Source organism: Trachurus japonicus, chromosome 21 (genome assembly GCF_045865225.1).
Source record: "Trachurus japonicus isolate A0001 chromosome 21, Traja_1.0".
Classification (NCBI taxonomy): Eukaryota; Metazoa; Chordata; class Actinopteri; order Carangiformes; family Carangidae; genus Trachurus; species Trachurus japonicus.
This window is the reverse complement of record NC_140927.1, coordinates 30,856,798-30,873,034: the sequence shown is the minus strand read 5'-3', so window position 1 is coordinate 30,873,034 and position 16,237 is coordinate 30,856,798. Positions and strand designations below refer to the sequence as shown.

Sequence of the window (16,237 nt, the reverse complement as noted above, 5' to 3'; positions counted from 1 at the left end):
TGGATGTTTTTTGGTGTGTCTTTTTGTTACGAAGACAGTTGGTATCCATTTGCAACCGTCATATGGACATGCACTGCTACGCCGAGACCCCCTGTAACTCAGAGAAGCCACGGAGGACTCTGAAACTTCTCCCAGCCCTTAGTCGACATGAGGGGGAGGAGAGATAATGAGTGAAATTTCAATTTTGGGTGAACTATCCCTTTAAAAAAAGAGAAAAGAATTGATAACATTAACAGATTCACGTTCTTCTTGCACTTGGCCTCCTCTTGTCCAGGCCGACAAAAACATGAAGCCCCTCCGACCGTACGAGAGGCGCGACACGCTGAAGCAGTTCCTGGACTACGACAGGAAAGTCCTGCGCTTCTACTGCTTCTGGGAGGACGCGGAGAACCCGTACGGCGACCCGCGGGAGCTCACGCTGCACTACTTCCTGGCCGACGACACCATAGAGATCCTGGAGGACATCCCCCCGAACTCCGGGAGAGACCACGTGTCCAAGTTCCTGCACCGCATCAAACTACCCAAGGTGAGGCGAGGTCAGGGCAGAGGTGGCAAAAGTACTCATATTCTGTACTTAAAGGGACAACGAGGAGTTTCTAATCGGTTATAAAAAAGTCTCACGTTAATGTGGATGAATCTCCGCTACCCACACTTGTTAATGGGCCCATTTTCGATAAATATATCATTCCGTCTCTATCGTTATTTTGTTACTATTAGTGGTGGCGGAGATGCTGGTCGAGCCGACCAGCGTTTCTTTACTTTCAGTTTCGCAACGAGTCATGAGAATAACGTAGCTGAATCGCCGTTTATGGTCGGAACTACGACGGTATGTGAACCTCTTTGAACCTCTGACTTTAATTATTGATGAATGAAAACATGAGTCCGTCTTGCGCCGGTCAAAAGAATTTTACGGTGTGCGCGGAGGCTCATAAATGTAGTGTGAAAACGCTTCGCTTTTCCAAAACTCCTCATTGTCCCTTTAAGTAGAAGTACAGATACATGTGTAAAAAAATACTCTGGTAAAAGTATAAGTACTGATTCAACTCCTTTACTCAAGTAAAAGTAAGAAAGTACAGGCTCTGAAATGTACTTTCAAAGTAAAAGTAAAAAGTAAAAATGAATTTTTGCCGTTAATCTAACCTACAACCTACATCATTTGATAATTTTGTTAAACAAAAAAAGTTCAGACAGAATAATCAAGATTGAACTGGCCAGAGGCATTGTTTCCCAACGTCTGGGCCGCCACAGACTCTCACAAAATAATAAGAATAATAATTTTTAAACAGCGTTTTATCAGCTCTCATCTCTGCCAGTCAGTCCACCTGCCGGCTCTCTCGCACCGCACGTACACGTACGCGCACACACGCACGCGCACGTACACACAGACACGGGCACATGGACAGGTTGCGCTTTGCCGCTCGTAAACGGTAAATGCGCTATATTGCGCTGATTGTACAGTGTTAAACCCCCCCCCTCTAGTTCGTCGCGTCTTTTACCGGTGCTTTTACGTCGTGTCAAAAAAAAAAAGTAACGAGCCTGTTTTTACAATGTAAGGAGTAGAAAGTACATATTTTTGCGTATAAATGTAGGGAGTAAAAGTAAAAAGTCGTCAGAAAAATAAATACTCAAGTAAAGTACAGATACCTGAAAAATCTGCCACCTCTGGGTCAGGGGGCTGTTTGTCACGGTGCCGTGGCAAAGAGAACCGAGGAATATTCATTTTCAAGGAGAGGAAGGAATAAAACACGGGTCTGAAAGGTTCCGGAAATTCCTGAATATTTTTTTCTGAAAAGTCAGAAAATGGGATGAATTCCTGAAAGGTTTATGGAGAGCATGAATTTTGCATTTGTGGATGGTTCTTCCAAACCTGGCGAGTCCCTCTCTCTCTTTCTGGTTGGATGACTTCTTTTAATCTTTCTCCCACCATCCATCCCTCCCTTCAGCGAGACCTCATTCAGTCTGACAGGACCGCTGCAGCATCCAGTCTCCCTCAAGCCTTTTGGCTTTCTCCTCCAGTTACTGACTGAAGTCTAATTCATCTTGAAAGACAGCCAGGCCTCAACCGTGTGTGTGTGTGTTTTCAGTCCAGTAATTTTGTTTGTTCTGATGCCTTTTATTAAATGTCAGCCCTAAAGGTTGACCGGGATCCACCGTCCAATGGGGAGAAACCACGTCCTTAATGACAGATCACGTCTTTGCTCTGCCTCTTTATTCTGTCAGCATCTCTCTCTCTTGCTTTCTCAATTCAGTTCAATTAAATCCCACTCAATCCAGTATGTTTTAATGCCACGGATGTCATTGTCAGCGGGTTCAGAGGAGTTTGAGATTAACCCTGCAGTGTCCTCTCTGTGCTGCTTTGTGTCTGACAGGAAGGAGATCATCTGCCAGTTTATATTTTGGGGGCCAGATACCAATTAAGTTTGCTTTGATTTGTCCAGTGTTCCAGATAGGCATCTTTTCTTAATTAAATCATTCGGTCGTTTCTGATTAGCGGGCGGAGCGTTGGGCTGGTTTGTTATTCACCGGCTGACAGAAAAGAATCTTCCGGAGGTTCAGTTCTTGGGTTTTTAAATCTCAGTTTGTCTTCAGGGCTTGAATTTGAGATGTAACCACAGTGTGTTTTGAATGTTGATAATCGGTAACACCCTCTTTCTCTCTCTCTCTCTGTGATTGTGTGTTGTCTCTCTGCAGGATCTGTCGGCCCGGGTCAAGCAGCCCGGGCAGGTCACAGACCGCACGGTGCTCAATGTCTTCGCCTCCCAGACTCAAGGCAAACGCTACCTACTGGACAGCCTCAAAGTACGTCCTGTCTCAGCCACACACATGCTGCCGCCACAACAAGTGAAATATAAAAAATCAACAGGGGTCAAAAAGAGAGGGAGACAGTTGTTGTACTGATGGGAAACCTAAGACAAGCTGCACTGGGGACACCCAGGTAATATTTATTTATAGTTTCAGTTTACTTACCGGTAATATTAATTTCAGCGCTACAGCATAATGTGTTGAAGTAGACAACAGTGTGTGTGTGTGTGTGTGTGTGTGATAGAGCAGTTTGAGAAACCGTGCACCAAACCAGGAATCTATAAACGAGCGTTTTTTCTGAGTTTGGTGTGGAGTTGACGTGGCTGCACGGAGCTCTGACCTCACCCCCATGAACTGACTGTGAGCCAGACCTCAACAATGCAGCTGTTGGGGATGAATCAGATGAACTCCCTGCAACCAAGTTACCAAAAAAAACCCTGTGGAAAACCTTTCCCAGAAGAGCAGAGCACCATACAGCAACAGAATAATAACACCCACAGTTTTCAAATAACTAGATACACACTCACATATAATTATAATAACGATGATGACAAACTTAATTCGTGACAGTGAAAAGTGAAAGTGCTTCACAACAAGGATTTAAAAACACAAAGATAAAATAGAGCAGGCAAATGGAATAAAGATTGAAAAGTCAAAACACAAAGACCCCAAACCATACAGTAAGTAAACCACAACAAAACAGAAACACAAGGGATACATCAAGACCAAGAGAGAGCAATGTCAAAGTACAAGGTCACAACGATGCAGAGAAACTCGAAAGGACAAGAATAGGAGGAATAAAAATAGATAAAAATATCCTCTTAGAAGTTGTTATAAAAAGCCTTTAAATAAAACTGTGGCTCAGTCAGTGCTGCTGAACCTGTGTCCAGAGTTGAGCTTCTACCTCAGCACACAGAAATCAATCAGTCACACACACATTTGACCCCATCATGGATAATTATATACACAGCAAAACACACACAAACTCTTTGATTGTTCTCTCACTCTGCCCACTCCTCCTCCTCCTCCTTCTCCTCCTCTTCCTCCCACAGACTGGAGCCGTCCAGGACCAGTTTTATAAAGACAGTGATCTGACTCTGGGAGCTGAGTTGAACGTGTTTGGCAGGACAGTCCTCGTCTCAGACTGTGACGACTTCACCAAAGACTACTACCGCACCAAATACGGCATAGGTAACGTTACCAATACAATATTACTATCAAAGAAATGACTGATCAAAAAGCACGAACTGATTCACAGCAAAGTGATTTTTTTTTTAAAGAATACCAGCAGCAGTTTGACATTTTCTTTCGTCTCACTTCTGTATGCGTTTGCATCTTCAGGCATCTGTTGTTTACCCCTGTATTGTAATAAAATGAACACTTGGGGGCAGTAAGAGCAAACACAAGCAAGAGCTCTCACACTCTAACAAGACTAATCTGAGACCGGTGGTCCAGGAGGAGGATCAAGTGTTTGTTTTGAACTTTCATTCAGAATCATACATACAGAATCAGGTTCATCACATTATCTGCTGTTTTCTCAAATTTTCAGTACAACGTTGTGCTTATAGCGAAACAACAACGGAAACAGAGACTGTAATATCAGAAAGATAAAACAAGATAAAACAAAATATAAGTTAAATAAAAAGATGTAGTTCACATTTATTCAAGCATTATTTAATACCATAATATATAGGGGTGACCAAAGGCCAATTTATTTACTTCATGTGTCAAATATTGTGTTGGTCATAATACAGAACAGGTTGTGGCTCGTGTCTGTTGATTAAAGAAGTTGAAATATTTCCATGTTTGTCTATTCTGGGTCACATTAGAAGTCATCACATTTCAGGCCAAAGGTGAAGTGTTTTTACTGTTCTCCAATGTCTCCAATGTATTAACATTATTCAAGGCTTAAAGCCATCTGCCTGTTGGTTGCCAGTGAATTAAATAATGTGTTACATAAACATTTTTAATTTCACTCCCCAATTTCTTTTTGTGCCCCCAAATAGTTTACTTTAGGCGTGCTCCTTGGGAAAAATGTTATGGTAGAGCCCTCGCTACCGCAAATGCTCAATAAAATGCTCCTGCGACACTTCATTGTGCTTTATTGAATGTATTTTCAACTACAAACAAGCCTAACACGCAACTTATATATTGCAATCAATTTCTAATTTTGTGACTCCGCATTTCTTTTGTTTTTCGTATTTCGTTTTTTATTTGTCATGACAGGTCTTAAATTTCATCCATAATGGTCTTAAAAAGGTCTTAAAAAGTCTTAAATTTGAGCTGGTGAAACCTGCAGAGACCCTGAATGAGGAGAGAGAACGGCATAAAGGGGCTCCTACTCCTCTCTGTGTGTGCAGCCAAGGGATGCGCGTGAATGTGGTGACGTAGGGACGAGGGCGGGGACTGTTAACTCCATCGGCTGACAAGAAGTTAGCCAAAACCACCGGATCGCTTACTTCTGCTTTAAGTGTTTCGAACACACAATGTTTTCAGTTTCTGTCATAACCAAAATAAGAATGAAGGGTTTTAAACTAGAAATGACCTCAGCAATAGTTGTTTTTATTCTTTATAAAACTGGACTGAGCTCTGTCTGATATCCTGGTCCTCTCAGTCGAAGGGCATTTGACCTATAGACATAGTTCAGCCCCCCCCCGGTTAAAGACAGCAGGGGCCACGGGAGGCACACTGCTCCCCAGCAGGGGAAACTCAAGCCGATTCGTGGTCGTGTCGTGTGCTCCACCCTGGGCCGGCCTCGGGGCTGCAGCATTAGTCACAGTGGGTGAAGCAGCGACGGGCCACTGTAATGAAGGGGGGCTTTCTGGCTCTGGGCAGTCAGAGGTCAGCTCAGGGTGGGGGGGTGGGGGTCGGAGAGGGGAGGGGAAGGGGGGGTTACAGTGGGAGGCCGGCTGCTGCTCTTCCTCCTGCACAGATGGATTACCTGCTGCCCGCCGGCGCTCTTTCCAAGGTTCCTGCGGCGTCTTAAAAAGTCTTAAAAGCATTGAATTTATGAATTTGGAAATAATACCTTAAAAAGAATTGAAAAAGTCTTGAGTTTTGATATCTGGGTCTTAAAAGTTGTGCTGTACTTAACTTCTCCGTATTGCATTTCTCGTCAAAAGTTTCCATTGTCAACCATGATTATTTTTTATCAAATAGCATAAATAAAGAGCGGTGGAACTAATAATTGCAAACGCAGCGCAGCCCCTGGGAAAATACTCCCAACACGTCACTGAGTAAAATAAGGGGAGAGAAGCTGGTGATTGAGAAAGGCAGATACGATTTTATTTTTGACCAAAATGTTCTTGTTGTTGACTTATGGATAGTGGAATACACATTGTAGCTACTGTGGAGCTACTGTGGTATTACAGTATCATAGTGAGATTTTGATATCATGATGCCTTTCTTACGATACTGCAATAAATATCATGGGCTTGTTATTGAGGTATTGTAATATTGTGAGAATTTGGTATCGTTACATCCCTAGTGGAGCACAAAGAGCAGAAAAATAGTCTGATGATACAGTTAATCTAGAGTAAACGCTCTGAAATTCAAGGATTTTATTTTTCTTTATTTTTCTTTCTTTCTACTTGAAGAAACCTGTAGGAACCCTGTCTTTCCTCCTCTGACTGTTTTGTCTCCTCCTTCCTCTCAGAGGACTTCACCCCGGCGCAGTACAAAGCCCCCGCGTCCCCCAGACCCCCCAGGGCCGTGCCCCCCTACAACGGCTTCGGCTCGGAGGAGGACTCGCTGAGCAACTGCAAGCGTCTGCTGCTCAAGCCTCCACAGAAAGACTTCCTGAAATTCATGGAGAAAGACAGGTTGGAGGAGTTGTAGTCACAGTTTCATCAAGTTACACACTGAAGTATTTGTGTCTGTGTGAGGGAGACCCCAACCCTGGTGTGTGTGTGTGTGTGTGTTGTGTGTCCCTGTGTGCGTCCCTCTAGATGTGGCCTAGAGAGCAACGTGCTGAATTTCCGAGCCAAGATGGTGACCACGGATCCGGTTGACAGAGGGAGGGTGTTCATCATCTCCTTCTTCCTCTGCGATGACTCCATCAGTGTGTTTGAACGGCCGCAGAAGAACTCAGGTAAAAAAAATAATAAAAAAATAAAATAAAAAAACCTTTTGATCAAAGCCGGCCCAACCAGAACCGCTCCCCGGACATGAGATACAGATCTATGACTCTCATGGTAAACGTTAGGTTTGTCAGATTCACTTCCCACGTCCAGAATCTTTTGAAATCAGATGAAAGAGATGACATTAGGTGCGTAGATCTACTTTTTTCACGGATGAAGACGTTCCCATCAATGTAAATCAATATCTGGTAGGTTCAAGAACCTCAGCGTTGGCTCCGAAATGAGATATCCAAACATCTGACTCAATGTAAAACACATTTAAAGTCAGTTTATATTGAAATGTGAGATTAATAATCTTGTCAAAAATGTTACATTATTTTCTGTGCAAATAAACAAATGGTAACACTTTACTTGAATAGGTATTCATAAGATTGACATAAAACTGTCATAACCATGACATAACAGCTGTCATAAACATCAATGAATACTTATGACAGCTGTTGTTAAGTGTCATTCGGTAAGTTATGTCACTTTTGATGCAAAGTTGACATTGTTTGAGATGTTTTTGTTCTGACAACTTGACATAAAGACAATTTAAACTGTCATAGCAGACCTAATTGCCAAACGTTAAAAATTATGTCAAGTTCTCATAACAAGGACATCTCAAATAATGTCAACTTTGCATTAAAAGTGACATAACTTACCGAATGACACTTAACGACAGCTGTCATAAGTATTCATTGATGTTTATGACAGCTGTTATGTCATGGTTATGACAGTTTTATGTCAATCTTATGAATACCTATTCAAGTAAAGTGTTACCAAACAAATAAACAAAGTTTCACCACAACGAGCCAAATAGATAATAACTGGCCACGCTTTCATCTCCCTCTCCCTCGCTGTGCACCAGGTGTGCTCAGTGGTAAGTTCCTGGAGCGCGGCCGTGTGAGGAAGCCGGGCCAGGAGCTGTACAAGAGCGAGCTGTCCGAGTACTTTAAAGCCCAGGACCTGTACGTGGGAGCTGCTCTCTGCCTCAACAAGACCAACTTCCAACTGGTGGATGCTGATGAATACACCCTCAACTACATGGAGAAGCATGCTGAGGAGGTACGAAGGGATCTGAAGGTCCTTAACCTTTAAACGGTCACCTGTTGGCTGCGTATACTGCCATGTTATGTCATGTTTTGTTTTCCTCTGGTAAAGAGTTTGTGTTTGTCGTGTGATTGTCTGAAGTTTCCCAAATCCAACGTGGGAAACATCTTTAGTAAACTACGCTGCATCCCGGAGGAGAAACAGAGAGAGATCAGGAAGTTTCTGGCTCTCAGTGACCCCAGCCACACCGGCTTCATCCCCTATGAGTCTTTCAGGTACAGTAACACACACACACACCCCGCCACTGCTTTAACACACACTGACGACAGTCTGCACTGTTAGGGCGAGATCTTGAGTTTAAGTTCTTCTGATAAGACCTGGCTTCTGGATGTGATTCTTCCAAATCATACACAGGAGATGAAGAATATCTGACATGAGGTTAGAAATATGCAGCACACACAGTGAAGCTCACCTGGTGAAGGTTGTATCATCTGGAGTTTGTTTCAGAGATCTGAAGCTCCACGAGAAACCTTAGTGCAGATGTGATAATAGGATAACTGTCTAAATATCCATGACAACTAGGAGATTATCTCTTTAAATTTCCTATTTATTTTCTTAAAATATCTATTTATTTTCTCATTTTTAAGATATTTTATTTGCTCAGGGTTCCCATACATCCTGGAAAACCTGGAAAATGGTGGACCAATTTTTACAGTCATGAAAAACGCATGGAAATGAGAAAAAAAAAAGTAAAATGTCCTGGAAAAGCTTGAGTTGTCCTGGAAAATTATTTATTACGTCATGACATCAGCTACCAGAGCTCTGTTTGACTTTTTCAGACCCCGAAAAAGTTTGACTTTTGACTTTGAGTTGATGAGTGTTTCCAGTGTTGGACCTGGTTAAAAACAAAGACAACATGTTTGCGTTATTCTATTATAAGAATGTAAAAGATTATGTCATAGATAAGTTAGAGCCACAGACTGCACACCTGAGAGAGGAATAAACATAGAAACAAACTGGTTAAATGTACAAAATAAGATACAACTGTGGAAAAGAGCACTTCTCTAAAGCATGAATGGGACGGGGGATGAATTAGTGTTTGGTGGTGTTTGTGTAGCAGCTGAAAATGTCCTGGAAAATGATTTTAAGAAATGAGTGGGACCCCTGTTGCTGTATTCTTATTTTTTTATTCACCTGCGTTGCCCATCATTTAAAAAAAATGATCTAAAAATAGATTAAAAAGGAACATATTATTGGTATTTATCAATCATACAAATGTACGACCAGGAAAATCAAGTGAAATAGTAGATAGATAGAGATACAAGATACAAACAGTATCAGGTAATTACAATCCAATTCAAAGGAAAGTGAGAAAAAAAGGCAAAGAGATCTCCTCCACACTCTGACTCTGTGAGACGTGGTCATGTGATGTGTGTTGTGTTGTGTTGTGTGTTGTGTTGTGTGTGTGTGTGTGTCACCACAGGGGTCTGCTGACGGGCCTGGACTGCAGTCTGTCGGAGCACGAGGTTCTGGTTCTGGGCCGCAGCTTCTCGCGGCGGGAGCAGCCCGCCGAGGTGGACGCCGGCCTGATGCTGGCCGCCGCCCAGGACCTGCTCAAGAAGAAGCAGTTTGAAGACTTCCCTGACATGGCCAGGGCCTGCGCTTATCACGACCAACACAAGTGGGCAACACACACACACACACACATACAGATGTTAGCCAAAGAGCAAATAGTGTTGTTGTTGCAGAACACACACACACAGGCAGAAAGCGTCACAACAAGACATCAATCGTGCAGCCAGTGGCCCCATATCTCAGAGCAGCGATTAGTTCCAGCAGTGTGAAGAGTGGAGCATTGGAACCAGATGAACCCTACAGACCTGGATGTACGGTGGCCTGGAGGTGCAAACCAACATTACTAAATCCAGAACACTTTTTTACAAAGCTTCACTGCAAAAACTCAAAATCTTTCCAAGAATATTTGTTTTATTTCTTGTCAAAATGTCTCATTTCTAGTCAAAACTAATCTCTTTCCACTTTAAATAAGACTCATCACCTAAAAATGTACTTGTTTTTAGATCATTTTCAGTTATATCAAACAAATTTTCACTTGAAATAAGTAGAAAAATCTGCCAGTGAAAGGAAGTTTTTTGTGCTTGTAATAAGAAAGAAAAACTTGCTCCACTATCAGATTTTTCTACTTATTTCAAATGAAAATAGACTTGAAATAAGTCAAAAGTGTCTAAAAACAAGCTACTTTTTTATATATATATAACTATGTATGTATATGTATATGTATATGTATAACTATACATATTTTAGGTATAATGAGATTTATTTTGACTAGAAATGACATTTTGACTAGAAATAAGACAAATATTCTTGGCAAGATTTTGAATTTTTGCAGTGTTGAGACAAATTTACATTTTAGAAAACATTTTTACATATTGTAAAACAAAATTACATTATCGTAACACATTTACAAGTCCCGAAACAAATTTACATTTCAGAAAACAAAAAATTAACGAGAAAAAAAAAAACACTTTTACAAACACAGAGACAAAATTACAGGTCCCAAAACAAATTTACAAATGACATCAACCGGAAAGGGAATGTACCAACCCTGGGGTTGAACCGGAAGTGGTAACGGGAGGAGTTGTTGTTATTACCGGCACCGGCAACGGGACCGCCGTCTCTGTGTTTGTAAAAGTGTTTTATGATATGTAAAAATGTTTTCTAAAATGTAAATTTGTCTCAACACTGCAAAAACTCAAAATCTTACCAAGAATATTATTATACCTAAAATATATATATTTATACACATAGTTATACATAAAAAGTAGCTTGGTTTTAGACACGTTTTACTTATTTCAAGTCTATTTTCATTTGAAATAAGTAGAAAAATCTGATAGTGGAGCAAATTTTTCTTTCTTATTACAAGCACAAAAAACTTGCTTTCACTGGCAGATTTTTCTACTTATCTCAAGTGAAAATTTGTTTGAAACAAGTGAAAATGATCTAAAAACAAGTTAATTTTTAGATGATGAGTCTCATTTAAAGTGGAAAGAGATTAGTTTTTCGTACAAGTGTTTTGGATTTTGTTGATGTTGGTTTGCACCTCCAGGCCACCGTATGTATGGCGTGTTGCTGTGCAGCCAGAGGACAAACACACACACACTGCTGCTGTATCTGTGTGCCCTTCTGTCTGTCTGTCTGTCTGCTCCTCTTCTCCATGTTACATAAAATCACATGTGGGATGCCTGTTCTCTGCATGTCGGGGCCGGTCCCTCCCGTCAGATGAAGACGTTCTGGTAAACGGGTCGTCGCCCCCACCGCCGCCAGTGCCACAAGGTCAAGCTGACTTGGTCTGTTTATTATAGCCGTGTTGACACCCTCAGTTAGCGTCAGATTGCTCATCAACATCCCTGTAATGAAGGTGGCATGACAGGAATGAGCCTCTGAACCGTCTGGCATCGCTGTGGAAAACAACTGTGGCCTGAGACGACAAACATCCCTCTGTTTCACACGCACACATTGTCTTCACTCAAATTCGATTCGAGGCGTTTTTTTTTTTTTCTGTAAATAATACGGTAATGTTAAGAGTGGCAGCTTTTTCCTCCTATGCTAATTTCTAAGCTCTGTTTTTTGATTCTGGAGCTGCTTTGCGTAATTTACAGATTCAGAAGAAAGTCCTGAACTGAACTGAGACCAGCAGTATTAGCTCGGGTTTCTTTACGAGGCCTCCTTAAGAAAAAACCCTCTTTCTTTCTGCTGTTTGGCTGAACTTCTGGATGCCACATTTTTATGCTTCTGCAGTATTGGATGCTGCACTTTGAGCACCGCGGTTATACGGCTGCATTTCTTAGGCCTTGGGGGTTTTTTTTTTTACTACAGCTCCACCAAGCAAATTGGTTCTAGGCGCATTTAGAGCAACATGAGTTTCCTGTACGGAGGTAACATCACAAAAAACGTTCACTCTGGAAGCTGCTTCTCACGCCATCAGGCAGCACACACGGTGTCTGTGAGGATCGTATCTCCTCTTGACATTTTGAAAGCAAATTTAAAGGGATAGTTCAACATTTTGGCAAATTGGCCCATTGCCATATAGTTTTAGGAGTAGCTTCGTTACCTTTAATTGTTGGTGCAAGCTGTTTTTAGAACGGTGGAGCAGAGCTGTGAACTGCCCAGAGCTACGCTTCATCGGAGGCTCATGGGATTTCTTGGTTTCCCTCATCAAACTCATCAAATACACAATCCAACAACTCCACAACGCTTTCGTGGACAAGTTGTGACCTGCACATTCACCACGCTATGAGATAATAACACAACGTTACCAGACAGAGTTGTTTTCGAGGTAAATTCATGCAAAACCGCTGATGCGCGTTGCCTTCAGGGACAGTTTTTCATCAACAGTCTCTGTATTTCCCTCTAAAACAACTCTGTCTGGTAACGTTGTGTTATTATCTCATAGCGTGGTGAATGTGCAGGTCACAACTTGTCCACCAGAGCGTTGTGGAGTTGTTGGATTGTGTATTTGATGAGTTTGATGAGGGAAACCAAGAAATCCCATGAGCCTCCGTAGCGTAGCTCTGAGCAACTCACGGCTCTGCTCCGCCGTTCTAAAAATAGCTTGCACCGACAATTAAAGGTAACGAACCTACTGCTATGACTATAGGGATTACGGCAATGGGCCAGTTTGCCAAAATGTTGAACTATCCCTTTAAAGAGGAACTATGCAGGATTTCAACCTTAACTCAGCTCCATGTGTCCCTTGTCTCCAGCTCCAGAGTCCTAGTTCTGGTTAAATCAGTGACTTGTAACTAGTTCCAGGGAGAGTGGAGCGTCTCTTGGCTGAAAACCAACTAAACCTTGTAAGATCAGAGCCTCCGACCCGGTGTCCCAGCTCTCGTCTCCATGGCGACACCGCCACACAAACGTAACGCGCTAACCCGTAACCCGTAATCTCTTGTTTATGACAGATAAGACTACACAGATATACACATGGTAACATGGTAGATGATAAATAACGTTATCCACCGCTCCATGGATTGATTTCTCACCGGCTTCGTTGTTGGAAACAAATGCACATGGAGGAGAGGAGGGTTAGAGACACAGACTTGGTTCACAATTAAAATACGTAACCGGTAATTAATACTGATTGGAAACAGCAGTGTCTCAAATCCGTCTATTTAAGATCGCGTATCAATCTGATCCAGAACATAAAACGACACAAACACCCAAAGCAAAAATTGTTACAGTGGGATTTCTCTGTAATGTAAATATTACACCCATTACCTGCTCATTGTGTGATTTAGTCTCTGAGTCACAATCCTGCATATACATTTTTTTTATACAGTATATGCCCCTTTTTGTATATACACTCCTGAATGAGCTGAAACTATGAATTAGAGAGGAAATGGTCTCCTGTCAGGAAACATCAGAGCTAACACTGCACCTTTGTTTATTTCTGTACTGGAAAACATTAAACGCTCCTGCTACAACTCAACTGACTGTTTCAGGGAGAATGAGCCGTAGTTTGACTGATGATCGTATAAAGAGATCCAAGAACTCTCTGATGCCTGAGCCTCCGAGGTCTCTCGTACATTTATATCATCATTTCAAACGGGCCACACATGTAATACAGATATGTGACTTTGTTACATGAAAACAGAAAACAAAGAAAAGCACAACAACAATAAGCTGCTTCACTCACAAACAGAGAACAGCTCATGCTGCTCAGAGCATATTCTCCTTCATCTGACGTGTCCAAGTTGTGACTAATGATGAGAAACCTGCTCAGTGTTTATACAAACATCCTGAGATGTGGATTATTTTCACTTTAGACTGGATTCTGGCCTCCGAGGGGCTCTAACTCAAAACGCTAAAGTTTTCTGATGTTGGTCCAGACTCACAGCGCCATGACTGGGGCTGTGTGGGTTTTTAAAAAACTCTTTAAAGGGATAGTTCAACATTTTGGCAAATTGGCCCATTGCCATAATCCCTATAGTCATAGCAGTAGGTTCGTTACCTTTAATTGTCGGTGCAAGTTATTTTTAGAACGGCGGAGCAGAACCGCGAGCTGCTCAGAGCTACGCTACGGAGGCTCATTATGGGATTTCTTGGTTTCCCTCATCAAACTCATCAAATACACAATCCAACAACTCCACAACGCTCTGGTGGACAAGTTGTGAGCTGCACATTCACCACACTATGAGATAATAACACAACGTTACCAGACAGAGTTGTTTTAGAGGGAAATTCATGCAAAACCACTGATGCGCGTTGTCTTCAGGGACAGTTTTTCATCAAGCAGTCTCTGCATTTACCTCTAAAACAACTCTGTCTGGTAACGTTGTGTTATTATCTCATAGCGTGGTGAATGTGCAGGTCACAACTTGTCCACCAGAGCGTTGTGGAGTTGTTGGATTGTGTATTTGATGAGTTTGATGAGGGAAAAATCCCATGAGTCTCCGTAGCGTAGCTCTAAAGGTAAGGAACCTACTGCTATGACTATAGGAATTATGGCAATGGGCCAATTTGCCAACATGTTGAACTATCCCTTTAACGTTTTTCTACCTGTGTCTCTTCTTGGCCCTGTGTCTCCAGAGTCGGACGTCTCTCCACCACAGAGCTGCGGACCATCTGTAGAGCTTTCCGACTCCCTCTGCCCGAGGACCTGCTCGGAGGTCTGCTCGCCAAGTAAGAAACCCACTGATCACTGCTCGGTCCATAGGTCCGGTCCGAGAGCAGCTCGGCTAGGCCCCGCTGTGTATATCAGAATTCTTTTTTTTTTTTTTTTTTTGAATGATTCGTTTTCACTTGATTGTAAAGTTTGGCTCAGGTTCTTTTGGCATTGTTATAAAAATATGTTGAACCAGTATTTGGACGAAGTAGAGCAGATCAGATCCACATCCATCACACGGGAGCACGTACCTGTTTCTGATTGAAATGTGTGTCTGCTGCAGGTTTGCAGATGGAGACCAGATTGACTACCACGCCTTCCTGGCTGGCATCGACTGGGTGGAGCACCCTGCCCCCCCGGCCCTGGTCGAGGACGTCTTAAAGGTGGGAGACAAGTCATTTATTATTTCATACAACTCCCCAACTTTGTTCTTTTAGAGGAGACTGACTCAGGAAAGTACAGTCAGTGCATTCGCAGTGCAGTGCAGTGTGTGTGTGTGTGTGTGTGTGTGTGTGTGTGTGTGTGTGTGTGTGTGTGTGTGTGCACAGATTTTTAAATAGTTGTAATTGAAAATCAATCCACATTTCACCCCCCTCACCCCTCCACCACCACCACCTGTGATGACTCAGTGGAGGAACGAGCCAAAAGCAGAACGAAGTGAGTGGGAAGGAATGGTCAAACAGGCACGACGACAATTTATTGTGCACGGGAAATGACTTAGAAGAGGAGGAACACACACACACACACACACACACACACATACACCGATTCGGTCCACTAGCCCCCCCCCGACCCCCCCTCTGTTGTCGTGCCACGGTGTGTATCTCAGCTGCTCACCTGGTTCTGCTTAGATTTGGCTGCAGTGAAGCATGTTAAATCAGCATTACATAGAAAAAGATACAAACGCAAGAGGGAAGAACAAAGGAGCTACTTCCTTCCTGTTTGACCACCTCTGTGTGTGTGTGTGTGTGTGTGTGTGTGTGTGTGTGTGTGTACGTACATGTCTATTATTATTCTGTGGTTGTGTTGACAAATTCTCATTATTGTGGCGACATTTTGGGTCCCCGCGACTTCAAAGGGACGTTTGATGTGTTTGATTTGGTTTCATGGTTCAGGTTAGATCCAGGTCAGGATTCAACATTAGTTTGTTATGGTTAGTTAGTGTAATAATTATAATATTACACTTTATAATCTATTTATATGTATATATATATATATATATATATATATATATATATATATGTATATATATATATATATGTATACATAATGTGCTTTACAGACAGAAAGCACCAATTAAAAAGCTCATGGTGGATCAGAAGTAAGTTGCACTTGTCTGAATCGTGACAACATTAGCGCTGAGGGGTCTGAGCCTATTTTGGCCGTTTTTTTAAACACTTTTAATTTATTTTGCCTTTAAATACCACATAAAAATGTTTAACATGCCCAATGCTTGGTATCTTTCTTTTCTGCACAACTTCATCTATAGATCTGATAGTTATTTCTGGTTCATGTCAGACGTCTCTGGTTTATTCATAAGCTGATTTGGCTACTTTTTTCCGACCAAATGGGAAAAAAACAT

General features: G+C 42.1%; 1 protein-coding gene across 2 annotated transcripts in view; it reads left to right on the top strand.

Annotated features, from left to right (window-relative positions):
• The window catches only part of efhc2 (EF-hand domain (C-terminal) containing 2), a 28,163-nt gene that overhangs the window by 10,258 nt on the left and 1,668 nt on the right, over positions 1-16,237 (top strand). For both annotated transcript variants that reach the window (XM_085766088.1, XM_085766089.1), the window contains exons 5-14: positions 275-526; positions 2,692-2,799; positions 3,855-3,993; positions 6,458-6,623; positions 6,750-6,892; positions 7,792-7,988; positions 8,115-8,248; positions 9,457-9,654; positions 14,580-14,672; positions 14,939-15,038. In XM_085766088.1, the coding sequence (XP_085622214.1) occupies positions 275-526; positions 2,692-2,799; positions 3,855-3,993; positions 6,458-6,623; positions 6,750-6,892; positions 7,792-7,988; positions 8,115-8,248; positions 9,457-9,654; positions 14,580-14,672; positions 14,939-15,038 (1,530 nt within the window). The remainder of the gene's footprint in view (positions 1-274; positions 527-2,691; positions 2,800-3,854; positions 3,994-6,457; positions 6,624-6,749; positions 6,893-7,791; positions 7,989-8,114; positions 8,249-9,456; positions 9,655-14,579; positions 14,673-14,938; positions 15,039-16,237) is intronic.